Here is a 26,308-nt window from a genome sequence, read left to right as displayed (position 1 = left end):
ACAGACTCTGTCTTAGAATGTACTAACGCAATTAGCAGCTTGCAAGTTTCATATATAGAGGGAGAGAAACAGTACCAAAAACCAAGAGATCTCTTAATTAGTAATACCCTGGAATTTAAACTATGGGGAATCAAACTCATTTGTGATTTTAATACAGAACTTCTTTAATATGATCCAACACGGTCACAAGGGAGCATTCTGGGATAGCTCCCAGAGGCCAGTATCGTCGAATTGCGTCCACAGAACTTGTAACCCGGAACTGCGATCTCGATTTTAGCGCTACTCCACTTGCCAAGGTGGAGTACAGAAATCAGAGTAAAGAGCCCTTTAAATCAAAACAACTGGTTTGGTCGTGTGGACGGAACCAGTTTTATTTCGAGGTAACTCGGCTAATTCCGAAATAACCGCGTACTGTAGACCAGGCCCTAGATTGATCGAGGCTGTACCCATTGTACTCTAGCAATAGCTTTTCCCAGCACAGCATTCCATATATTTACTACCCCTTGTGGGAAATGATCCCCCACACATTCCCTAACCAATCAACTTCCTCCTCATTTAGATTATGTCCTGCTGACGTATTAACCTTTCACCACTGTAATCAGGTAGTCTTCATTAACGCTATCTTTTGGAAAGGTCTCTCAGGAGCAGATATTGGAGACCTTCCCCTTATGCAATACTTAGATCTACCACCCCTTTAGTGTGTGTATTGACCCTCTGTTTATCTCGTTCAGTATTATGCTGTGCCCTGGAATGAGGTTGGTTTGAGGCAGGGTTTTCCTAATAACCCCTACAGTCCTTTCCCTGGCTTCATAAGCCAGCTGGCTGTAGTAGAAAAAGCGGTAGAAGACAGGAATGTGAATTGCAAAGTGAAACTTCCTGGTGGCAACCAGATAATGCTGATCCAGAGTCCTCAAATCAGTCAGAAGAAAAGTGAACACAAGGTCTGAGTGAAAGTTTGCACAACTGAACCTGCACTGTTAGAAGAGTACTGGGGGCTTTTTTTATTTCACATGAGCGGCCCAGCAATTCTAGCTCCGCTTGTTTGGCAAGGTAAATTCCAAGGTATTAATAATCACTTGCTACTTCTTTGAATCCAAATAAATTAGGCCTGGTTCCCCTCTCTCTGACATTGGTATAAACCAGGAGTAAGTCCCTAATGCCTGCCGAGTTACAGCTATGGAAAACTAGGAGAATCTGGTTTCACTTTTGACCTTTATCTGCACAATCTCTGTATCTTGGGAAGGTTATATCCCAATCCTCATTCTGCAGCTACGAACCATCTCTACTGTAAAGCTCTTTGCACAAAACGCTGTGAGCTGAAACACAGACTGACACAGGTTCTTGACAGCAGGAGCTTGGTGTATGTTTAAAATGTTCCAAAGTTGATTCTTGCAGTTTCCCTCCAAGTCTCTAATGTGTGATTTTTTTTTTTTCCCCCCTCTCCCCATGTCATCCTTCCCTGTAATCTTTTTTTCAGCAATGGTTTAACATGTACAAGCCCATCACCATCAACACAGCTCTACTCTCAGAAGAACCTGACTCCTTTGTGAACAAACTGGATCCCAACAAGGTATTTAAAAGCAAGAACAAAACTCCGGTGATCAAAAAGAAATTGCCATCCCAGCCAGCAGGCTCTCAGAAAAGCCATGCAAGCACAACCTCCTCCAAGACCTCTTCGCTAGCCGGGAACTCCCTGAGGAAACGAGAACCACAGACCTGACTCTGGAAAGCAGTTTCATTCCAGACTGTTAAAAACCCACTGTGGTATCTCTTAGGTTTGGATCAAACCACTTCTTGTGCATGAATAGACTTCCCAGTGCCAGCTGTGTTGCAACATTTGCATGAAATATAACGTCAATTTAATTTATGGGAGATATGGCTGGAAAGCCAAAAGGCTGCTGGTCCTGGAGAGATGTTGGTTAATTCTTTTCTATTCCGATGGGCAAATACTTCGGTGTGGATAAAAATGCCACTGAGCTGTGTGGAGTGTGTTACCACTGATAAAGTGAAGCAATGAAATCAAGTAAAATCAATCTTATTAAATACAACATACATGCACAAATAAATATTTTGCCATGTTCTTTTTAGAAGAAAGAAGCATGCAGTGATCATTGCATGTAATGAGAGCAGGATCAAACCCACTGAAGTTGGTGGTAATGCTCCCCTTGACTTCAAGAGAGCAGGACTGCGCCCCATGGTTATAGCCTCATGATATGTAAGGGCTTCGTGCTGACCATTGAGTGTTCAGCCCGGGATCAGGCTCTGAACTATTTATACAGACTGCATGTTAAACAGAAATGACCTTCTGCTAAAGACCACACCTGATGCTGTGCACTCTCTGAAAGAGCTGGCCGTGGCCAGAGCAGCGCAAAGGTGCCAAGCCATCTAATATGGCGACCAGGTGGACTAGCCAAGGACAGTGCTGTAAAACAATGCTGCACATCCAGCAGCACCTAGGGGAACCCTCTCACAGAGAGAGCCCGTTTTTTCACAGGCCAGTGCTGCTCTCCTCAGAAGTTCCCTGGCTCCAGGTTAACAATCTGCCCTGGAATAATGTGGGATTCCCTATCGCCATAGCTCTCTGCAGATCTCAGTAGGTGGGGAAGGTGCTGAGCAACTTTCAGGATCAGGCTTCTCAGGATCGGGCTCTAGAAAAGCCTCCTACCACTGAGTTTCCAGACTGTGGGTCCCAACCCATCAGTAGGTCTTGGAAAGGTTGCAGAGGGGTCAGAGACCTGGAGCAGAGGAGTTCCCCAGGGGAGGGATGGGTGGGATGGAGAGCAAGCCTGCGCTACACTTACCCTGCAGCAGCATCTCCTTCCACAGGGCTGGGACCCTGGAGCTGGAAGCCGGGCGCAGCTCCGCAGGACAAGAACAGCTGCTGCAAGGCGAGCGCGGGGTCACTCTCCAGCATACCCGCACTGGGGCAGGACTAGGGTTGCGGTGCTGGGTCAGCACGTGCTGCTGGAGGTGCCAGTGCCGAGGAGGAGGCACACCCAAATTTGGACCTGGGGTGAGTCGCAAAGCGCCACGCAATGCAGCTGGTGGGTCTCCTGAGTAAAATGTTTCAGAACCGCGGGCCTAACACAGTGAAGCCCAGGCTCCCTTGGGCTAAACAAGAGCCACTCCGAACAGGGAAGGCAACCTTCACTGCCCGTTTGGGACCAAACCCAACCCACCCATTTTCCTCTGCTCTTTTGCAGCGTCTGTTCTGAGACGCCTAGCATGGAGCAGAGGAGACTGGAGCCCCAAGTCCAGTGCAGTGGCCTGGCTGCCCCGGCTGCAGCACCGACAACCGCTGGAGTGGCAGATGTTGAAGGAGTTACTGCAGGATGGCATTTGGCCTCGCTAACGATCTGTGTGTGGAGAAGATCAAAAGCAGTAGGGTACTCCAGCTTTACCACTGTCTACAGCTCTTGGAGCCAGTGCAGCTACAAGAGAACACAGAAGCTTTACTGTTAGAGATGCACATGCCAGTAGAAACCCAGCTTGCCTCTCCATTCCCAGGCCAGGTTGTAAGGCTGGCCATTAGAAAAGCCATTGTTACTTGTAAACTGGGTAGGATTTGCTCTGGAGGCGTTGAGACCCCATAAACATGGAACCCCATGTTTATACACTTTAGACAATGTAATTTTTCAGGGTAAAACTGCACTTTAACCCATTCACTGCTGGTCTTCAACTGTACCCACTATTGCCTCCATTCTGTCACATTCAGTTTTCTTAGCTGTACTGGGAACATTTAGCAGCCACCAAACAATCTGGTTTCAGAGTAGCAGCCGTGCTAGTCTGTATCCATAAAAAGAACAGGAGTACTTGTGGCACCTTAGAGACTAACAAATTTATTTGAGCATAAGCTTTCGTGAGCTACAGCTCACTTCATCGGATGTGAGTGTCAATCTGGGTGTCTAAGAGAGAAATCCAGGGCACCATCTCAAAACAAGCAATGATTCTTTACACTGGGGTGTGTCTAACTGCTAACATGCTTGCATAACTATATAATATCAAACTACATGACAAGGTGTTGTGGGGGTTATTTACTCGGTGTTTGTACAGCCCTTGAAAGTATTAAGCACTGTATAAGTGAAGTGTGATGTATTTTAATAAAGATTTTAATATTTTCCTCCAAAATGAGTGTTTTTTGAAGAATACCAGATCCTCTAAAGAGCATGCACACACGACTAAGGACAAGAGTCTTTGCTGTGCTTCTAAGAGGTGCAGCACAGAATGGGTAGCTGTGAGGCAGTGGCCTAAGATGGCTTTAAGCTGATCCTGATCCCAGTTTTAGGTTGTTCCCTGGCCCCCACTGTAACTGAGACAGCCCTGTGTGTGGCAACACAGCTCAGAATCTCTGCAGGGCTACTGCCCAACTCCTAACAGGTTCCTGTCAGCCTTAGCCCTGTCCCTGGCAGGCTCCTTACACCAGGAGTTAAGGGGGTCCTTGCAAGACTGTTTACTTGATTACTGTGCTGAGGGAATCCTCCCCCAGCTGTATCAGGGACTTTAAGAGCCCTTTGTCCTCACTCCAGCCCTTGTTTGTCCCAACTGTCTTGGCTTTGAGGGAGGGTGACAACCTTTCATGAGCACCTGTTAGTTCAGTGTAGTAGCATTAACAGGGATACACAACAGGACACTCCGTGATCTGCACACACATACCTACAGGTTTCAGAGTAGCAGCCGTGTTAGTCTGTATTCGCAAAAAGAAAAGGAGTACTTGTGGCACCTTAGAGACTAACAAATTTATTTGAGCATAAGCTTTCGTGAGCTACAGCTCACTTCATCGGATGCATTCCACGCCGAGCTAGTGAATTTTGCATTTAGAATGCTGCAGAATTACATGTGTGGAATCACTTGGCTTTGTTTTTTCCACCTGAGTGATGGGTTTGTTGTATTATTTCCATAAAGAAAAAAAGTTAAGAAACTTAAACTTCCATTGAAGTTTAGAACAGAGCCACTTTCAGCCCCACTCAATACCGTTCTGTCCACCAGAAATCCCAACTAGTCTGATTGAGTTGCACAGACTTTTAAAAGCCACCCTCCATTTTAAGACCTACAGATTGTGCAAGTAAATAACTACAGGTACAACTGATGTCCCTTGGACATTATCCACTGAGTTACTGAGTGTTATTTAATTAGTGGTGTGAAAACAGAAGTTCACTGAAGGCAGGGTTGAACACTTAATCCAGTGATGAAGTCGTGTGGCTGATTGAACTTTCCTTTCCAGCTTTGTCCTAGCAACACTTGGACATCACACCTGGTTAGTCTGCAAATCGTCCTTTCCTTTCCCATCTCCGCCTTCCAGTGGAGTCTGATTGTGAAAGTCAATTAGGAGTTTGTAGGCTAAGGCACCAGTAAGACTTCCCAGTGTTGGAGCTACAAGTGGGACCCACCACCAGTAATCTCCAGCCCTAAAAGAAAAGACAGGACAGGTTTCCAGTGAATCAGATCCTTTGCTTTGCTGCCATATTCTACCCTAGGTAATCTAAGTTTGTCTTTGCTACAGAGTTGAATTCTAATCTAGCAAAGTTATTTTCCCCCACAGAATGCATTCATACTGGAGGGAGGAGAGCTATGATATTATTTTGCACATTTATAGAGCTTTCTGTCTCAGGATCTCACAGATTTCAAGGGCTCGTTCCAAAAATCAATGGAAAGATTCTCCTGGATTTCAGTAGATTTTGGATTAGACCCTAGATGAATTAAGGCTCAGAACAGCCTTTAAGGTATGCAGGTAATATCAACATTTTACAGATGGATAAGAACGAGAGAAGGTCTATGCCTTTTCCAAGGTCACCCAGGAAGCCTATTTCAGCATAAGGAGTAGAACCCAGATCTGAGTCCTTTGCTTCACCGCACAACCATCTTTGCTGTAATGGGAATTGCAATCTGCATGCTGCCATACATTGAAACGATGTGTGACTGTCACTAATCTCACTGTGAATGGCATTTGCCTGTATCCACATCCACTACAAGTAGATCCCGGTGCTCTTGAAATGTGTTTTGATTATTTGATGGCTCGCCCTTAGCTACTATTTTAAAATCTGTTAGACAAAGCGGTCAGAATTGGACCTAGATTCTGTGCCAGCCAGTCAGAATGCTGGGTGAATGTTGTGGCATATGAAAGAGCAGCTGTCAGGGTTCCCTCCCCACTCTGAACTCTAGGGTACAGATGTGGGAACCTGCATGAAAGACCCCCTAAGCTTATTTCTACCAGCTTAGGTTAAAATTTCCCCAAGGCACAAATTCTTTGCCCTTGGAGGGTACGCTGCCACCACCAAGTGATTTAACAAAGAATCAGGGAAAGGACCACTTGGAGTTCCTATTCCCCCAAAATATCCCCCAAAGCCCTTACAACCCCTTTCCTGGGCAGGCTTGAGAATAATATCCCAACCAATTGGTTACAAAGTGATCACAGACCCAAACCCCTGGGTCTTAGGACAATAGAGAAATCAGTCAGGTTCTTAAAAAAAGGATTTTATGTAAAAAAAAAAAAAAAAAAGGTAAAAATCACCTCTGTAAAATCAGGATGGAAAATAACTTTACAGGGTAACAAAAGATTCAAAAACACATCAGAACTTCCTCTAGGCTTAGTTTCAAAGTTACAAAAAACAGGAAAAATTCACAAGCAGAACAAAAGATAATCTAAGATGCCTTGCGTGGCTTTTACTTACAGTTTTTTTAATATGAGAGACTTTTAGGATGGCTTATAGGAGAAGGAGTTTTCTGACCTGATGCTTCTCTGCTTCCCAAGCGAACACACAAAACAAAGACTTCCCCCCCACCTCAAGATTTGAAAGTATCTTCTTTCCCCATTGGTCCTTTTGGTCAGGTGCCAACCAGGTTATTTGAGCTTCTTAACCCCTTACAGGTAAGGAGGAATTCTACGCTACCCTTAGCTGTATGGCTATGACAGCAGCATTCTTACTGGAGTAGGGAACCAACCTGCGTACTGGGATTCTAACTGGTCAGAGATTAGTTTCTCCCTTTAAGGGCTTTTTAAATAAGGGTTAATAGAGTTTATCTTGTATTAACACGTTTTTCAGGTCACACATTTATGATCTGTACAGTGTAAAAGGAAAGAAGGTAACCTACCTAAAGACTTCAATTCCCCAGCCTGCTATTGCAGTAAAGATCCTCGGAGGCAGGTCCCTGGAGGGGTTTATTGCATATCCAGTGTTTATTCCCATTGTCATGCCGATCACTAACACCAGGAGCCCAGTGATCACAGGCTGAGTGCCCTCTAGGGCTCCATTATTCTTCTTGTCATAGATGGCAAGAATGCACAACATGAGCACCACTGTGGCAAGGAACTGTGGGATCGGGAGAAAGCACAGGTCAGTAGAGAAGTGCATCTCAAGGCCAAAAGGAGTCACTGGAACATGTGAAAGGAGCAGAGCCCAGAGTGAGGAATCAGGACCTGCAGCAGAGCTAATCTCCAGGCAACCTCGTCAGGACAACTGACCTGCAGCAGCTGCTTGATTAGCCATGCCACCTGATTAGTGGCAGGGGCCAGCAGGCTGGCTCTTAAGCCAGCAACCACAGCAGTTCACTGGCTTCTCAACATGCATACTAGTGCGTGCTCCTGCATTACCTGGTTCCCGCTGCTCCTGCCTTGAACCCTTCCTTGCCTGATCCCATATTGACTCCAGTTCCTGCCCTCCAGTTTGACCCTTGGTTCTGACTACTGACTCAGGCTTAATCCTGGCTCTGGTATCCAGTTCCTACCATCTCATTTGACCCTTGGCTTTGGCTCTGGAATACTCATGCCCACTCTGACTACTAGGCATGATGCCCGCTCCAGTTTCTAGGCTAGACCACTCTCATCCTGGCTGACTGACAATTTGAAAAGATACATTATCCATGGACTAGATGGGTTGTGAAGCATTTCATCTACAGGTCACCATTTTGAATCTGGCCAAGGTTGGGAGTAACCAGAAGTTGTTAGTATCTGGTCACAGCCAGCCGCTGTGCAATAAACAGAGGGTCTTGGCCCCATTCCAAATGAGTGTGTCCACAGCACAATAGCCACTAACATAATTATATGTGTGTACGTGTGTCTGTATAAACTATTTTTCATGTCCCTCCACCTCTAAACCAAAGTGCCTTAGTTATTCTGAGTCCACTTTTACCAGACTGAGAGGGAGCCATAAAAACCTGTAACAATGAGCCCAAATAGCTTTTCTAGATGTAAAAGTGTCATGACTTTCACATCCGTTATCTCAGCCTCTTCCCAGGGCAAGACTCCGGGGATCTGCACCCAGTTGGGAAGCTGTGAATTTCCCCTCTCTAATGGAACAAAGTTCCTATTTCTAGCCCTACAGCATCCCAGCCATCCTGAGCTAGGATTCAGTTGGAGATTACTGCATTTGACCCTCCCAACTTGGTGAGAATTTGTCCAAGGTTCTGCCTTTTGCAGCCATTCCACACACACATCAATGGGAGCTGAAGACTTGTCGCTACTGGGAGCTCTCACTGTCATTCATCTTCTTCTGCAGCAGTGACATACTCTGCATTGCCTAGAAGACAGAACAAATCCGGGGACACCTGGAGATTTTACAGCTGTCACTATGCTACATACCATGGCCACTCAGAACTTCAGCAGGACAGAACCCAGATCCTCCTGCTCCACAGGCATGGTGGGGAGAAGGGAGGCAATTGTAACTAGAAGGTATGGGATGAAACCAAGGAATAGCTTAGAGACATTTAATATTAGACCAGATGACACATTAGCGATAATTAGGAAGCTGGAGGGAATTGGTCCTGCGTTGTCTGGAGAATGCATTAGAGGGCCCTACACTCCTCTGTCCCTCCTAAATCAGGTTGTCCCCCATGTGGAAGAAGGAGCAGATTTGGCCCCAAAATGACATATCTTACAAAGATCAGTGGAGCTTCTGGCTCCTTGTGATCCCCTATTGGCTCCCAGGTTCTCTCTGCTCCCACCGTCGGGGCAGCTCCTGCTGGAACTGTGCAGACATGAACTCTGGGCCAAGAACCCTACATACAGGAGGGTTCCACAGCACCACAGGCCAGATTATCAGTAACTAATCCACATGCTCTGCAAGGTGGATGGCGTGACAATGCCACCTCCACCCTCTCCCATCTCTTAGTCAGGCAGGAGCTCGTACCCTGCAGTGCCCTTGGGAGTGGAAGAGAGATGAAACTGTGAAGTGGCTTTCCTGCTGCTGTCCCGCACAGGTCAGGCTTCCCTGGATCCCTACACAGAGAACCAGGGAAGGCTTTTTAAGGTGGACTGCAGTCATGGTGATTGCTTGAGAGCTGAACTGTGCTCCATGGCCAGAGTATTTGGGATCTGAGGAAGGCTTGTGATTCTCACCTCTTGGACTAATGCAAGCAAAACACATCCCTCACATGCACTCACCCTCACAGTCACCACCATTGCAGCCAAACTCAGAGCCTCTCCGACCAGTTCCTGGCAGGGCAGGGGGCTCTGCCTTGAATGAGAATGTTGGCAAGTAGTTCTGGCCATAGCATAGTGGAGATGCTGCGCCCACACAGAGAAGTGGGGTCACAGAGCAGGGAAACAGCAACCCAAGTTATGGCCCTGATGAACCCCAAAGAGGCTCCTTCACCCAGATATACAAGACATGAATTTTTGGCTTATGTTTGGAAATAAACAAATAGGGAGTCTTCAACAAGAAGCCTGGAGTGGAGTCCACAGCAGAAGAACTGCTAACAGAAGATGAATCACAAACAATAGAAGAACATCGTTTACATGAATTCCACATGCCAGCAAGGTGAGTAACGCCCCTGTAGAGCAGGACTGCTACAGCGCTGCCAAATTACTGCACAGCCCAGTGGAGACAGCATGATGGTAATTTCATCACAGCAGAGACAACATTGAAGGGAAGGAATGATGTTCTGCATGTCACTCCATGAACAGAGGCTTAAAGGTCTTTAGGATCTGATCCCGAGAAGTGCTCCCATAACTCACATGGACTCAAGCAGGGCCTAAACCCTCAGGTAATCCTAGACACAATCACCATTCCATAACATACAACCAAGCATCAGCCTGACGGCTAGCATGAGCTAAAACAAACCACCAATATTCCCACAGCCGGAGGCCACTGCTTTAGGAGCCACATGCTAAACGAAGAGTGGGAAAGGGGGAAAGTTAGTCATAAATGTGCAGCACATGGAGAGCTGATCCTCCAGACTTCACCCCTTCGGGTCCAATCTGGGAGCCTCACGCCAGACACCTAATTCTCCCTATGCTTTTCCTCCATGGGGCTGAAGTCACAAGATCAGCCTTTTCCCAACAACTCTCGTCACCAGCTTATTCAGAACCAGCTCAGAGACCCCTCCATGATGCACAGGTAGCAGAGAAGCTCCATATGCCTCTGCCCTTCCCTCACTGCCGCAGGGTATGAGTGGGTGCTGATGCTCTCCTAACCCCCGGTACATTTCAGCAGTGATTCTGTGGACCATGGAAATAATTTTTGAAAGAAAACAAACAAAAAACTGTAAAGAGCTTGAAATGGTCCCAGTAGCGACCAAGTGCCTTACAGAGCAGTCATCTGTTGGAACAGACAAATGTGCTCCAAACGGAGCTCTGCTTCAGTGCTGATCGTTCACTCCCCGATAGTAAGGCTCCCGCCACCCTCCTCGGCGCTCTGTTTACGTGCGCCCACCTGCCAGTTAAGCCACAATACTACAGCTAGTCGCCTTTAAATTCAGTCCCTTGTGCCGCAGCCAAACATCCTCCACTGTACACTCATCAGGGCAGTTGACGTGTCTTTTACAGTGCTGAGCATGCTACTGCTGCTTAGCAATAACAGTCCTCTGCATTAAACCTGCAACAGCACCTAGTCACCAAGCCAGGCAGCTGTGACCTCAGCTGTGCTCCATGACATCCGTGACATGGCAGAGAAATCCTGGGCACTGACCTCATTTACAAATCCCCCCAGCAGAGTCATATACGGAGCAGGGTAGGTGGCGAAGATCCCAGCTGTGCCATTAGGTCCCGTCACAATGTAGTGTCCGTCAGAGTATTCACACAGCGCATCTAGGAGAAAGGGGAGACATGGGGTTAACCCTGCTGCTGACGCTGGCCCACGCAGGGGCCCTCAGACTGTGGTGATGAGGGCAAACTGAGGAGGGAGAGCAGGATGATCACACCCTGACTAAATATAAACACACTGATTGCAGTCAGGACAGGCACAAGACAGAGGGGAGAAGGGGAAAGAGACGTGGCCAAGCAGCCACTCCTATTCCAGGGAAGTGAGTTCATGGATATCTTGTTTCCCTGAGACTTTGCCCAGCAGAACTTCTTCCTGATCACAGGCTCCCAGCCCCCACTGTGTGCCTCTCTGACATGCAGAGGCTTGGATGTGGGCTCTGCAGGTGATGGTGAGGAAAGCACTTGGGCCTTTGCGAAGAACAGAGGCTGTTTCTCTGCTCCCCTACAGAATTTTCAGACATGCCGGAGCTGGCTCATAGCAGCTCCCCTTCCTGGGAATTGCTCGCAGTAAAATAAATGCAAGTCCCCTCTTGTCCAGATTTTCAATGGGGCTGAGCCCCACCCCACCACACCCCAGTGGAGGTCAACGGCAGCTATAGCTGCTCAGTAGTTTTTAAAAGCAGGCCATGTTCGCCTGCCTCCTTTGCTAAGTCTGCACCCCTCCCTTTGGGATCCAGACCTCATCACAGTAACCTCAGCCCCTGGGACTCCTAGTAGGCCTGCCTGCAACGCACTACTCTTGGGGTGGCACTTGCAAACCTTTGAAAGCATCGGCTGGCTCATAATGCAGCTGCCTGACCACTAGGCAGCTTTAGGCAATGGGACTGCATGACACCTGCTTTCCAGCAAATGCATTGCCTTCCTGGGCGCACTTCAAGCTATTGGCTATGATCTATAAGGCTATATGGGTATGGCTGCACTGCAGTGTAAGCCCAGGGTTTGAACTCAGGCTCAAGCCTAACCTTCCTTCTGTCTACACACAAATTATGCTAACCCAGAGTCCCACGACCCCCCAGGGTTCGAGCATGAGTCAAGATGGGACCCAGAATTCATGCCCTATTGCTTTGCACTATAGATAAAGCCCCATCTGGGAGTCCACCAAAAGTATCCCCCATGCTGACTGTCTTTGTCTTCTGCACAGTCAAGTTTGGTGGACAGTCAAGTTTTCCCATGCTGCACCATGAACAAGAGGCTAGAGCAGCCACAGTTGGGGAGAGCACAAGGAAGTCTGGGATATGGGTGGTTGGACTCAGGCTTGCTTTATCCAGTGTAAATGTTGGAACCCAAGATTAGGTCCTGGGGTTCAACACTTCCTAACTTGGGGTTACAAATTAAGCCTCAAGCCCTAGGTTAACAAACCCAGGGCCTGCTAACTTCAGTTCTACCAACCCTGGGCTTACATTGCAATGTAGACATATCCTATATGGCTAGCCAAGAGATGGCCCTCTCCCCCAAGACACAACAATAGATGAGGTAGTGGAGGACTCAAATTAATGGTCCCAAGACTTAGTTGTCTGGAAGCTGCTGCCAGGCATTCTCAGCTGAGAACAGTGGAATTTGCTCCTTAAGGTGGTCTGAATAAGCTGAACTCTATTGGCCTTTTGGTTACAGTGCAAAGCCCATCTCTCTTGTCAGGGGCTTGCTGGAGGTGGGTGGGAGGGGACAGAATTAAGTTGTCTATTTGATTATGATCAGAGATCTCAAGGCAGATAAGAGCGCTCTCCTTATATAAATCTAATATAGACAGGAATATACTCAAGGACAAATATAACAGTGTGGTTATCACCAGGGATCAAATTCAGACTCAGCTTTGCAGGGACTACAGTGTGAGCCACAGGTTCACATCCCTCACTGGGAGCTGCAGAAGACTCATCTCCTTTGTGGATCAGGAGCAGCAAGTGAACCAATCCATTCCCAGCAATTACCATAACGTTGGAAAAGCAACCATACCATAGTACATGCAGAACACTAGGGATGCTGCCAAGAAGGACCCCAGGAACTGGCCGATTATGTAAGCTGGCAGCTTTCTCCAGGGAAGATTTCCTAAGACGCAGTGTGTGACACTTACTGAGGCGTTCATATGGGCTCCTGTTTAAAAACATACATATACATGTATAAATACACACACACACACACACATATATATATATATTACATCAGCTTTATAAATAACCTGTCTATGCCAGCACAACAACTCCATAGCCCCATAGTTGATGGTCAACACTGAGACTAGAACCCTGGACCTCTGCTCCAAGACACCAAGTGCCAAGAATTCAAAGGCTTATATCCACCAGTCCCTCCAGGAAATAGCAGGGGTGCCTCTAGCAGGTCTGATTCTCCGGTGCCTGGCACCTTGTGTTGTCATTTACACCTGCGGGGAGCAAGTCAAAATGCTACCATTCCGGATTCTGGCTATGGTGAGGAAGAAAGCACCAGTGTCCCAGCTCCTGTGCTGCCAGTGAGTTAGTTCATTGCTCCGTCCCACGCATCAGGGAGCTTGAGAAGTTCTCCCATGCTTTGCTAAGTTGCCATTCGTTTCCGGCACAGTGAGTGCAGAAGGGAACAGACCTATGGGCTCACTGGGCCCTGATTCATGCCCTGCACATTATAAAACAAATCACAGTGGTAGCACTTACACCCACTTGCTATCACTCTCCACAGACGTAAATGACAACACGAGGTGCAGGGCAATGGTGACTCAGGCCCCATCACAGCCGCATGCTGAGTTCTGAGAAGTAACACACTGGCAGAGCATTTCTGCTCTGCAGTCCACGTGCTGTTCCACTTCCACCTGCAGCCACAAGTTAAGTGATGACAAGCACCGAGGGCCTGACCCTAAGCAGGGCAGCGCAGACTAACCTCCCCTAAAGTCAGTGGGAGCTGCAGGTTCTCCGCAACTCTAAAATCAGGCCTTATGTCTCGTTTCAAAGTAAAAGGTTGAGGTACAGGGAGGGGATGACAAGCCCTGGGATTTCCCAGTGAGAGCCACAGTGGAAGGCCTGAGGCGCAAAGCCAAAAAGGCAAGAACATGCTACATCTGAGCAATAACCTGCCAGAAAGGTCTTCAGCTTAGCTCTGGGATATGGCCTGCTTTGGGAAGCATGTTCTCACTGTTATTAATCATTATTTAGATTACAGTTACACCCAAAGGAACTGAGCAAGACAGACACAGTCCCTGTCCCAAAGAGCTTACAGTCTCAAAATGGATTTACTTTAGCCTCTTACAGCCCCCCAACCTGAAGCAAATATTCACCAGCAACCACACACCACACAACAGAACCACTAACCCAGGAACCTATCCTTGCAACAAAGCCCGTTGCCAACTCTGTCCACATATCTATTCAGGGGACACCATCATAGGCCTAATCACATCAGCCACACTATCAGAGGCTCATTCACCTGCACATCTACCAATGTGATCTATGCCATCATGTGCCAGCAATGCCCCTCTGCCATGTACATTGGTCAAACTGGACAGTCTCTACGTAAAAGAGTAAATGGACACAAATCAGACGTCAAGAATTATAATATTCAAAAACCAATTGGAGAACACTTCAATCTCTCTGGTCACTTGATTACAGACCTAAAAGTTGCAATTCTTCAACAAAAAAACTTCAGAAACAGACTCCAACGAGAGACTGCTGAATTGGAATTAATTTGCAAACTGGATACAATTAACTTAGGCTTGAATAGAGACTGGGAGTGGATGGGTCCTTACACAAAGTAAAACTATTTCCCCATGTTTATTCCCCTCACCCACCCCCCACTGTTCCTCAGACGTTCTTGTCAACTGCTGGAAATGGCCCACCTTGATTATCACTACAAAAGGTTCCCCCCCACCACACACCCCCCGCTCTCCTGCTGGTAATAGCTCACCTTACCTGATCACTCTCCTTACAGTGTGTATGGTAACACCCATTGTTTCATGTTCTCTGTGTATATAAATCTCCCCACTGTATTTCCCACTGAATGCATCCGATGAAGTGAGCTGTAGCCCACGAAAGCTTATGCTCAAATAAATTGGTTAGTCTCTAAGGTGCCACGAGTCCTCCTTTTCTTTTTCTAATGAGGCAAGAGCAGTCTTTCTGCTCTTGACAGGAAGGACAGTCTTGCAGTTCAGGTACTGGACTGGAACTTGACAGTTCTGGGCTCAGTTCTTGTCTCTGCCTCCGCATTCCCCTGTAGTAAATTGTTAGCAGTGAGGATAATTACCCACTGGAACAATGTACCAGGGTCGTGGTGGATTCTCCACCCCTGACCATTTTACAAACGGGACTGGATGTTTTTCTAAAAGATCTGCTCTAGTTCAGATAGTTCCTTCTCTGTCTCATCTATTTAGACTGTAAACCCCTCAGGGCAGGGGCTATGTCTGGTCTGTGTTTGCACAGCATTGGACACAATGGAACACTGATCTCGGTTGGAGCCTCTATGTATTGTGTAACGCAAATTATTATCATCATGATCCCGTTCTCCAGCCTTTCTGACCAGCCCCTCTTTTCTGTATGAAAGGATCCATGATGCACATTTCCTTTATCAAACCCTTGCATTCAGTGAAACGAACATGCACACCCTCTGTGGAGGAAAAGCAATATGCGAAACTCAGACTAAAGGAAGAGCTGACTTAGGGCCCTAGGACTGAACTGAAAAGACAAGGGTCACCTTGATCTTTGCTCTGATCTAAGCCTTCCTGGGAATGGGAAGATGGAAGGTTTTCTCTCATGATCCAAACAGATTCAGAAAGCAGTAACTATTTCTTCCTCCTCCACCATTCCCACCATCTCCAGACATCTGTTATTTGGGATCCACCCTCTTCATCTCTGTATCTACAGACTGCTCTTAGAAATCTCCTGTCTGTTTATTATGGAGATGGAGCCAAACCAAAACCCCAGCTCCAAAGAGCCCTTAAGTGGATTTTAGAGAGGTGAACATTCCAGCCAGCCACTGACCCATAATGGGCTGAACTGATACCTCATCTCTGAAGTCCCACACCTTTGCAGCTCAGGCCCAACTCACATCTAATCGTGGAATAGAAAAAAAACAATTACTCACCTTTTTGTAACTGTTGTTCTTCAAGATATGTTGTTCACGTCCATTCCATTGTAGGTGTGCACGTGCCTACGTGAACGGCCATCGGAGACTTAGCGGTACCCGTAGGGCACGTGCCCTCTCGGTTCCTTCTTGCCAACAACTCCAACAGAGGGGCAGGAGGGCGGGTCATGGAATGGACATGAGCAACACATCTCGAAGAACAACAGTTACAAAGCGGGCTCTGTCTTAGCTCCGGAGACTGTTGGCGCTCGCCTAACTTCTGCGAGGCCTTGGTGTGGGGCTTGCCCTTACGGGGAGCCATAGCCGGTTCCTTTGCCACACGCGGGGTCGGCTGTGCCGTCGGCTGAGGCCCTGTACCGCTCCACAGAGTCAGTGGCAGGTCCTTACAGGGGAGGGACCTCCCCACAGCCAAGCTCTTTAGCGGGTCCAGAGGGGGTGTGCGGCCCGAGCAGGGTCCTTTGCCCAAAGCCCCTTGGTCGGGCTTGGCCAGTGCTGTCACCTTAGTCTTTTTCTTCAGCACCGGCGACGGGGATCGGTGCCGGGAGGACCCTGGTGCCGGAGGTGCGGTACCACCAAAGTTGAAGCACTGGGTGCCGTATCGGGCCGCTCTGGCTCCAAAGCTGGGTGCAGGGCAGCCTGCATCAGGAGTGCCCTGAGGTATATGTCGCGCTTTCTTTGTGACCGCGGCCAAAAGTTCTGGCAGATGCGACAACGCTCCTTTATATGGGTTTCCCCAAGGCACTGAAGACAACTCTCGTGCGGATCACTAACAGGCATAGGCCTGTTACACAATGAGCAGGGCTTAAAACCCAGAGAGTGGGGCATGCCCTGCCAGGGACAAAGTTCCTGCTGGGACACTAACTAATTAAACACTTAACAGGTACTTAATCACTAACTAACAACGATTAAAACTATTTACAGATAAAGCAGAAGGCTAAACTAGATGAGCAGGGCCGGCTCTAGGTTTTTTGCCACCCCAAGCTCCGAGAGCAAAGGGTGGCCGGAATGCCGCCCCTGGAATTGTGCCGCTCCAAACATGTGCTTGCTTTGCTGGTGCCTCGAGCCGGTCCTGTAGATGATAAACCACTGACCACTTGCGAAGCAAGGGAGAGAGGCGCTCCGACTGACCACCCAGGGCGGTAAGAAGGAACTGAGAGGACGCAGGGCTGGCAGCGCCTGATATACTGTGCCATGAGCGCGGCACTCCAGAGGGCACCACAGCTGGCCCTATGGGTACCGCTAAGGCAAAAGTCTCCGACGGCCGCACACAAGGGTGCATGCACACCTACAATGGAATCGACATGAGCAAGCACTCAAAGAAGTCCCCTTCACCCAGCCCATTTTCACTAGAGGAGATCTGCTAAACTCCACATTAACAGTAAGACCAAAGCAGATTTCAAATGCAGGAGAGATTTTCTTTTCATTTCCAGCACACCCGCCCTACCCCCAGCCCTGGAAATCTCTCTTTCCCCTCAAATCTAAAAACCAAACAAACAAAAACCCTCATCTGGTAATATTAAGACCACGGATTTGCTTTAATTTCCTGCCAGCATGGGTCCCAGTCTCTTTCGTCAAGGCAGATGAATGCAGAGATTAGAGAGGAAAGGAGGGATTGACCAAACATAAGAGAGATATGATACTATTCCCCTGAACCACCATCCCCAATATGCACCCGTGTGTGTGTGTATCAGACTCATAAGCCATGAGCTGTTGTACTTTCACTGGCAACACTTTGTATATAATCGGTGACAAGAGGAGAAGAGGAAGAGCACTGACTTTGCAGTGGGTAATATCAGTGCCACGTAAGGCTCACTAGACACTCTATGGTTATCTTTGTCTCAGCTGTTCCTTAATCTGTCTCCTTGTTGCCATCCCTTTGTTTCTCCAGGGACTGCCTGGCAGGGATGGTGTCACTTTAAACATCCAGAAGCATTTTAAAACTGGGCAACATGGAAATGTTCTCTCGTTTCCAATCACTATGGGGTGAAATGGCCTCTCGCTGTGGGAGGAAAACTCTGTGGTTCGCTGAGTTTTCCCCAAACACTGCTGTTGAGAGTGGGGTTTGCCAGACACCCTCCAGCACCATCATGGAATGAACATGTGGGATCATCTCTAGATCAAGGAATCCCAGAGCTCTGGGCAGAGGCAGGAGAGCCACAGGGCCAACTGCGCAGAAGCAGGGAGCCGTGCACTGGTGGAGATTCCAGCGCTGAGGCTCCTTGCTGCACGCTGCTCCTAGAGGAATGGAGCCTCCTCCACTCAACATTTGCACTTTCCAAGCTCTCAGCACCCAGGTGTGTTACAAGGCTCTCCCCTCAGCCATTCACTCACTGTGCTTTGGCCTGCCTGCAAAGCACCAGTTCCTTTTCCCCTTTTTCCATCTCCCATTGAGTGCCTCAGAGCTGAGGGTGCTCAGTGCTTCGAAGGATCAGGCCCAGAAGAGTAAAGGAGACAACCTAACCATTCAGCTGTACCTCTGGCTCACTTACACAGACTCCAATGAGCTTCATGCATGCCACTCACTAGGATATATCCAGTGTCCCTAGGGGAATCTGCCACTACTCACTGGGCTGGACAGTTGGCCACTACAGGATGCACAACCCCATAATCCTCGTACTAGTACATTTCATTGCTGTCCTACAGTCTTACTCACCAGAGATGCCGCCGGCTGCATGAATCCCCATAGTGACGCCAATTCCAAATCCCAAGTTGATGCTCAGATACTTTCCAAATTCTCCTTTTCCTAATGTCACCTGAGCAACCCCACCTATACCAAAGAACTGATGCAGAGGAAAAGAGTCATGCGCAGTGATTTCCCTACACCCCCCCTCCTGAATTTCCTCAACACCCCCCCACCCCCAGTTTTGTGAACTAGTTACATGCCAATTTAGTGACTGTTTGGAAATTTGAATTGAAATTGAAACATTAATACATACTTTAAAAGCATATAACGTGTATGATAAAATACGTATATCTGAAAAAGTATAATAGATTTGAAAAAGTATGAATATAGACTAGCTTCCTTATACAGCTGTTGTTTTTTATGACCATGTCAGTGCATTCATTTCGGTGATGTTGGCCAACCTAATAATTTCAAATGATGATTTGTAAGCAAAGTCTAAATGAGCTCTCCCTGACAGCTAGTGATGAGCTGGGGGCTGGGGGGAAAGGCTTCAGGACCAGATTGTATTTACATTCACACCTAATCTGCCTAGGTATCCAGCAAACAGAGCTGTTGTTGCCCAAGTGATAGATTTTGGCTGGGGTTGGGTTACAAATCACTTGAATGCGTGGGCGGGGGCGGGGGGGGGGGGGTCGGAGGGAAGGGAGAGAAGGGAAGGGAAGGGAAGGGAGGAGCAGGAGGGTAATGCAATGTTGTTATTCTTATTGTCTGAGTAAAGGGCAGTAGAACTGTACTTAGCCTGTGCTGATTGAGGGCATCAAAAGAGAGGGTGGGGACAGGTGTTATGCTTGATGGTCTGCCTGAGTCCCAAGTACGATTTGACCTGCCCCTCTCCACTGTTTTAAGACAGAGCTGATTAGGCTCCATAGATAGTCTTTTGTTCTGTTAAGTGACCACTGCAGCTGAAATCACTGATAATGAGATCTAAGTGCTTAGTCCTGCTGTGGGGACAGTGTTTCTGCGGAAGACAGCCCAGACTTCACTAGCAGTGAGGTTCCCGACTGAGAGCTCAGCTGAAGTCACTGAGAGCTGGTGGAACCTCAAGCGACCAACTCGCAGAGGTCACAGTGGCAGGTGGCAGCAGAAGGTGATGGCGCAGGGCCATTGGCAACAGAGCGATGGAGTGAACGGTGGCACAACGAACAACAGTGGCCAGAGCGAACAGTGAGCAGCTGAAGGAATGAGCAAGGTGTCTTCTTGCCCCCCACCTGGGAGGTGAACTCACGTGAAAGCACCTCTGAACTTTGAGTCTCCACTGACCGAGGACAACACCGGTGAGTGGGGTGCGGTGGAGGGAAAAGTGAGGGGCACGTTAAATAAACATTTGTTTGTTGGACTATATTTTAGTGACTTTGCTCCAGAATGCTAGATTTGTGACTGGGAATGGAAATGTATATACATATGTTTCCTAGTAGGCCAACGTTCTTAAAGTGCATTGTTTGCCAAGGTTGTTATCTCACATCGTTGCTATCTTGAGAGGTCATTATGTTGGGGAGTTTCTGTACTAAATATTTTTATTATTATAATTAATTTTTATATAAGAATGGTCACAGACCAATGGTCCATCTAGCCCAGTATCCTGTCTTCCAACAGTGGCCAATGCCAGGTGCCCCAGAGGGAATGAACAGAACAGGTCATCATCAAGTGATCCATCCCGTCGCCCATTCCCAGCTTCTGGCAAACAGGCTAGGGACACTCAGAGCATCCCTCCCCGTCCTGGCTAATAGCCACTGATGGACCTACTCTCCAGGAATTTATCTAGTTCTTTTTTTAATCCTGTTATTGTTTTGGTCTTCACAGCATCCCCTGGCAAAGAGTGCCACAGGTTGACTTTATGTTGTGTGAAGAAGTAATTCCTTTTGTTTTTTTAAAATCTGCTGCCTATTAATTTCATTGGGTGACTGCTAGTTCTTGTGTTATGTGAAGGATTAAATAACACTTCCTTATTCACTTTCTTCACACCAGTCAAGATTTTATAGACCTCTATCATATCTCCCCTTAGTCATCTCTTTTCTAAGATGAAAATTCCCAGTCATTTTAATCTCTCCTCCTGTTTCATACCCCTAATCATTTTAGTTGCCCATCTCTGTACCTTTTCCAATTTCAATATATCTTTTTTGGGATGGGGTGACCAGATCTGCACACAGTATTCAAGCTGTGCACGTACCATGGATTTATATAGAGGCAATATGATATTTTCTGTCCTATTATCTCTCCCTTTCTTAATAATTCCCAACATTCTGTTTGCTTTGTTGACTGCCGCTGCACATTGAGTGGATATTTTCAGAGAACCATCCACAATGACTCCAACATCTCTTTCTTGAGTGGTAACAGCTAATTTAGACCCCACCATTTTGTATGTATAGTTGAGATTATGTTTTCCAACTTGCATTACTTTGCATTTATCAACATTGAATTTCATCTGCCATTTTGTTGCCTAGTCACCCAGTTTTGTGAGATCCCTTTGTAACTCTTCGCAGTCTGCTTTGGACTTAACTAGCTTGAATAGTTTTGTATCATCTGCAAATTTTGCCACCTCACTGTTTACCCATTTTTCCAGATCATTTATGAATATGTTGAATAGTAATTGTCCCCGTACTGACCCCTCAGGGATACCACTATTTATCTCTTTCCATTCTGAAAACTGATAATTTATTCCTACCCTTTGTTTCCCATCTTTTAACCAGTTACTGATCCATGAGAGGACTTCCCTCTTATCCCATAATGGCTTACTTTTCAAAAGTCAATTTAAATTAAATACATTTTTTTAATTTATATATTTTTTTTAAAAATCTAGACCTGTTATGTGTTTTGGTGTATTTTGCATTATCCTTATGTTAAATTTGCATTATCCTAACAAAACAATTTATTCATATCTCTTTTATATGTTACTGTGTGTGTGTGAAGTAACACCAAAACCAAGCATGATCAACAACAAGGGTGGAGATTTTGCGTGATCTGGAGATCAACATTTGCTAGGATGAAGCAACCAGAGGCTAATTCCCAGTTTGCTTTAATTACAATAATTACAATCATCAGATAATGTGTTCTATCTTCAGTGGGTTTTTACAAATATTAACTAACCCCCAACATGCCTGGGAGGTGGGTAAATATTATTGTGCCCATTTTACAGAGAAGATTTTAAGAAGTAATAATAATCAGAGTTGGGATTAGAAGGCAAGAGGTCTGCTCCCCAACCCTGCCATTGGCTCACTGTCCTCTTGGACAAGACACTTCACTTCTCTGCCAGTTTCTCCATCTGTATAGTGGGGATAATAATACTGACCTCCATTATGTGTGCAGAGAGAGAATCAGCACAGGTGCCACCTTGACAGAACCAGCGTTTTGCTAACAATTCGCTGCTGCTTGGTGACATTTACAATATGTTGTTTGTTCTTTCGTAAAAGAGAATTAGAACGGTCATTTCATCCCCAGACTGCTCCATTCCTCATTCTCCTGATCTCTGCCTCTGCTACCTTCTGTCTTGTCTCTTTCCCCTTGGAGCATTTTGATAGACTCTCAAGGCTCACACAAAACTGCCAGACAAGATAACCCCAGCTTAAAGTTAACCATTAATAACCTGCCAGCGCTACAGGCACTGAAGGGGATACAGAATGAGAACAGCACATTGCTGAACCTGCAGCGCACTAGAGAAATGTACACATCAGCCATGCACACACACACACTTTCACTCTTCCTTACCATCAGGAGGAATGTCCCCAAGGCCTCAGCCAGCGCCTCCCTGACGGTTCTGTTTTTGATTGTGAGCCCTTTCTTAATTTTCTCCAGCATTTTGCTCTCTGACTTCGGCTTGCAGCAGATGGAGTCCCTGTTGCGAGACCAGGTCTCATTGCACAGAACTAAGTTACCCTTTGAAACTTACCACCTTCCCTTCATTCCCTCACAGCTCAGATCATTTGGTTAAAGAGAAACAAACCAATGAAGGAACCACTAGCCTGAAAGTCCTCTTTTTTTTTTTTTTTTTTAAAACCTTTCATCTTTGCACTCTGAAATACCAGGGCAATTATGACATTACACAGATTTGCATTTCTGCTATGAGTCAAAACAAACTCTGCACGTCTCAATGTAGAGTTTGTCCCCATGGAGATGGAACACCTTGGTTATGTTCCTAGAACCTCATTAATTCTTTGTAATCTTTTACACAAGGCACAAGCCAACAAACACCTTAGATTATCCGTGTTTTGTATTACAATGATCTGGCTCATGTGTAGGTGCCAGTGCCCTCTAATGGATAGAATTAGAACTGCTCAGCAGTGTCTCATAGGCTCTGTAGTCAAACCACCTCATGGAGATTTTTCGTTGGCTTCAGTGCTTTTAGTGCAGGAGGATCAGAGATCTGCCCCTGCTGACACTTTGAAGTTCTGAGTGACTCTGGTGTGTAGCAAAGTGACATTTGTGAAAAACGAAGTGGCCAGAGATTTGCTACTGCCTAATATTTCAGGTCGGAGGATGGTGCTACAGAAGAATATTTTAGTAACTCAGAAGTTGGGGGCTCTTCCCTTTGAGTCAATAAGAAACTACCATAAACCCCCTTTTGACTTCATCTCCTCTACATGTTGGGCCCTTATTATTGTGGATTTAGTATTTTCTGATTTCACTTGTTTCCATTTTTTAAAAAATTAATTCCGGCTTTATGAGTTTTTTAATCAACATTGTTTGATACACTGACAACAGTTAGGAGCCTTCCTATAAATGCATAAAAATGTTCAGAATTGGATTGCAATGGGAAAAACTGACTTTACAAAAAAAATCCTATAATTTAAACAACACTCCTTCAGGTATACGGTAAAAGTAGCACAGTTGAAATGACTTTTTAAAGAGGCACACAGTATTATGTCCAAACTGACATTGCTGAACAGTAATACTAGAAGCCCATAAAAGGGGGAGGTGGGAGCGTGTGTGTGTCTGTGTGTGGAGGGAGTGTGTGCGCACGCAAGAGAGAGAGAGAGACAGTGCGTGTGTCGGTGGAGTGTGTCGGCTGAGTGTGTCGGCACACTGTCTCCTTAAGCAGAGCACTGAACAGTTGTTCACACAGCAGCCAGTAATAACCACTCCTGAGCCAGAGGCTGCTGCACAGAGAGGTGCCCCCCTGTCCCTCACTCCAGCTCCGCAGAGACTGAGGACACCTCGGGGGAGGAGGACACCCCGACACTAGGCCTCCTCCCCCTCCAGCTCCGCACAGCACAGCAGGTCAGGAGGCTCCCAGCAGGAGCAGCTGACTCTCTTAAGTGTGGCTGCAGGTAGCTCAGCTGTGCAGCCCGTCCTGCCTGCCACCGCAGGCCTAGTGCTGGCGGCTCCACAGAGAGCAGGAATCCTCCTTAATGTTCCGATTCCCTGAGTCCCTCCGCATTCTTGTTAATGCAGATTATATAGGGCCCTATATGTCCCATCCACACTTGTGCAGTCAGATCTCTCTGTACACTTTCACCTGTCCACAGCCAGGGAGGTCCGGTAAAAACTAACTCATGTAAAAACATTGCCTTACCTCCGCTCACATGAGAGTGAGGGAGATTATTCTCTTGGGATAACACCTACTAGCTAATAGATAATTGACTGTGAGTGACTTTCTGGTTTAAACCAATGGTTTAGGGGCTGCAGGGCCCCAGGGCTGAAGAGTGGGGCCCCAAACCCTGGCGTCCAGCAGGGCTAAATCCATGAGGCCCCCCCAACACACACAAATCTGGTGGCTGAAGCCAGGAATCTTGAAACTCCACCCCTCCCCGCCCCCATTCCCACTGGGCCCTAGAGGTTTTTACAGTATGTTGGGAGGGCTTCAGAAAGAAAAAGTTTGAGCACCCTTTGTTTAAATAAGCATGGGATTTACAAGGTATAATACAAACACATGGTTATTCAAGGACACACACAAGCCTCATAGAATCCCAGCAGCAAGAGATGGAAATCACCCATTATCCGGTCCCCATCTCTTGCCAGTGCAGGACTGTCCCCTACAAAACCCCTTACCATATACTATTAATTAAAAGATCCAAGTGATGAGGCTTCCACCATCGGTCAGGAGATGATTCCCCAGCTTAATAAATCTCACTGTGGAGAATTTTCCCTGATATTCAACCTAAATTTTCCCTTAATGTCATCCCAATTGCTTCCAGTGATACCTTAAATAACGATTTGACATGCTTACACTACACATACCTTAAGACCATTATCAAATACAACTCTTAGTCGTTGTTTAAATTCAACACATTTACCACCTTTTAGACTCTTTTCTCCTAAGTCCAGTTCTCCAGCTCCTTGATTTCTTGTCTTGCTCCTCGCTGTGCTTTCTGCGAAGTGTCAATGTCCTGCTGGTACCATGGTGCCCAGAACTCTCAGAGAATTCCAAGGGCAGTCACATAAGCACTGCATAAATAGGCCGTTACCTCTCTACTCCGTCACATGATGTCAATGCAGATGATGCGCCCAACATTCCACATGCGGCATTACTGCACAACACAAGTGTGTCTTTCGGGGTCCACCCGAACCAATAAAAAGTTCTGTCACCACCTGCCCTGTAATTTTGGGAGCTGTGCAGCTCTGGTTCAATTCCCTGACACCAATACCCTGCCCACAAGCAGAAGGTCTCATCCTAGCTTTCACCAGCTTAGTTACACTTTGCAAAGTGACACCATGAGCCCTTCCAGTTCCAGGTCTCCCCAAATCTGTCTTTCCCAAGTTCTTACTTACAGACACTCAGACTGTTCCCCTCTGGTTTGTTAGCCCCAAAGGTGTGAAACCAGCCCACCAGTGATCAGCTCACTTTGGCATGGCACACATGTTCTGCACATTTTGCAGACCAGAGACCTGCTTGGGATGAAAATAAACAAAAAGTTTATTTAATAGAAAAACCACAGATTCAAAGATGAAATGGTGCAGGGAAAGAAAACATATCCAAGCTACTCAGAAAATAAACATACAGACGCAACCTGAGGCTTCACACTTCTATATTGGATAAAATCCCTTTTCTAACAAGAGTGACCTATTACCTTAAAACAGTTTGCCAGAATACGCCCTGCTACAGGGAGATCAGTGTTCGTGGGCGGCCTCCCGGCTTGAGACGATCCCCCAAGTTCTCTTTCTGCTAGTCTGAAAGCTTCCTAGACCAATTTGTTTCAATAAATATTAAATTTAAAGAAAGTATACAGGTCAATGAAATACCTCACCACACAGGATCCTCTCGACACAGGACAACACTAGGGAAATAACTTCTCCTTTCTCTGCTGCTTGTTCTTCTCTCTCAGCAAAGGGCATTTTTTATGATCTGGGGACAAATCCTTATCTTTGGAGAGAGTTTACTAATCTGATTATGCTGTTTAGCCAAATATGTAATAAATTCCCAGGCTGCCTGAGGTCTTAATGACCATTTAATTGGGAAGTATGATAATCACACGGTCACCAAGGAGTCCCTGCCAACACCTTGGGAGATTCACTTTCCCACCAGAGAGCTGAGCTATTGCCTGAAGCAGGAATCGTACCAATGCCTGGCCAAACACAACCCTCCCAGCTCCATATATAGTTTGAGATCTATGCAGTATAAACACATACTTACACTGCTGATGGAAAGCACAGAGGTGTGTCCCAGGAAA

General features: G+C 46.7%; 2 protein-coding genes across 3 annotated transcripts in view; one reads left to right on the top strand and one right to left on the bottom strand.

Moving 5' to 3' along the window:
• TPGS2 (tubulin polyglutamylase complex subunit 2) overlaps positions 1-4,128 on the top strand; it is a 28,715-nt gene extending 24,587 nt beyond the window's left edge. The window contains exons 7-9 of the mRNA XM_037902431.2: positions 1,478-1,570; positions 2,827-3,013; positions 3,204-4,128. Coding sequence (XP_037758359.1) covers positions 1,478-1,570; positions 2,827-3,013; positions 3,204-3,352 — 429 coding nt within the window. The 3' untranslated portion in view covers positions 3,353-4,128. The remainder of the gene's footprint in view (positions 1-1,477; positions 1,571-2,826; positions 3,014-3,203) is intronic.
• A 589-nt stretch (positions 4,129-4,717) lies between these two features.
• Positions 4,718-25,985, bottom strand: LOC102937883 (aquaporin-7). Of its 2 annotated transcripts, none has more exons than XM_037902432.2 (8): positions 25,881-25,985; positions 25,410-25,529; positions 22,410-22,536; positions 18,678-18,804; positions 12,926-13,063; positions 10,902-11,020; positions 7,090-7,307; positions 4,718-5,405 (listed from the first exon to the last, which is right to left on the bottom strand). In XM_037902432.2, exons 3-8 carry the CDS (start codon positions 22,497-22,499, stop codon positions 5,246-5,248), a joined length of 852 nt encoding a protein of 283 aa, XP_037758360.1. In that variant the 5' UTR covers positions 22,500-22,536; positions 25,410-25,529; positions 25,881-25,985; the 3' UTR covers positions 4,718-5,245. The 2 variants fall into 2 exon arrangements, with proteins under 2 accessions (XP_037758360.1, XP_037758361.1); XM_037902433.2 differs by having other exon boundaries at positions 25,410-25,526; positions 25,881-25,898.
• Between the last annotated feature and the right edge of the window lie 323 nt (positions 25,986-26,308).

The sequence above is a fragment of the Chelonia mydas genome, chromosome 5, assembly GCF_015237465.2.
Source record: "Chelonia mydas isolate rCheMyd1 chromosome 5, rCheMyd1.pri.v2, whole genome shotgun sequence".
Taxonomy (NCBI): domain Eukaryota; kingdom Metazoa; phylum Chordata; order Testudines; family Cheloniidae; genus Chelonia; species Chelonia mydas.
The sequence above is the reverse complement of the archived record's forward strand: the minus strand, read 5'-3'. Positions and strand labels throughout refer to the sequence as shown.

Coding starts and splice junctions, on each gene's coding strand:
- LOC102937883 (XM_037902432.2), bottom strand. CDS start 22,499: ATGCTGGAGAAAATTAAGAAAGGGCTCACAATCAAAAACAGAACCGTC. Junction 13,064..18,677: donor TGCAGCCGGCGGCATCTCTG/GTGAGTAAGACT, acceptor GTTTTTAAACAG/GAGCCCATATGAACGCCTCA. Junction 5,406..7,089: donor TGGGGAATTGAAGTCTTTAG/GTAGGTTACCTT, acceptor CTTTTCTTTTAG/GGCTGGAGATTACTGGTGGT.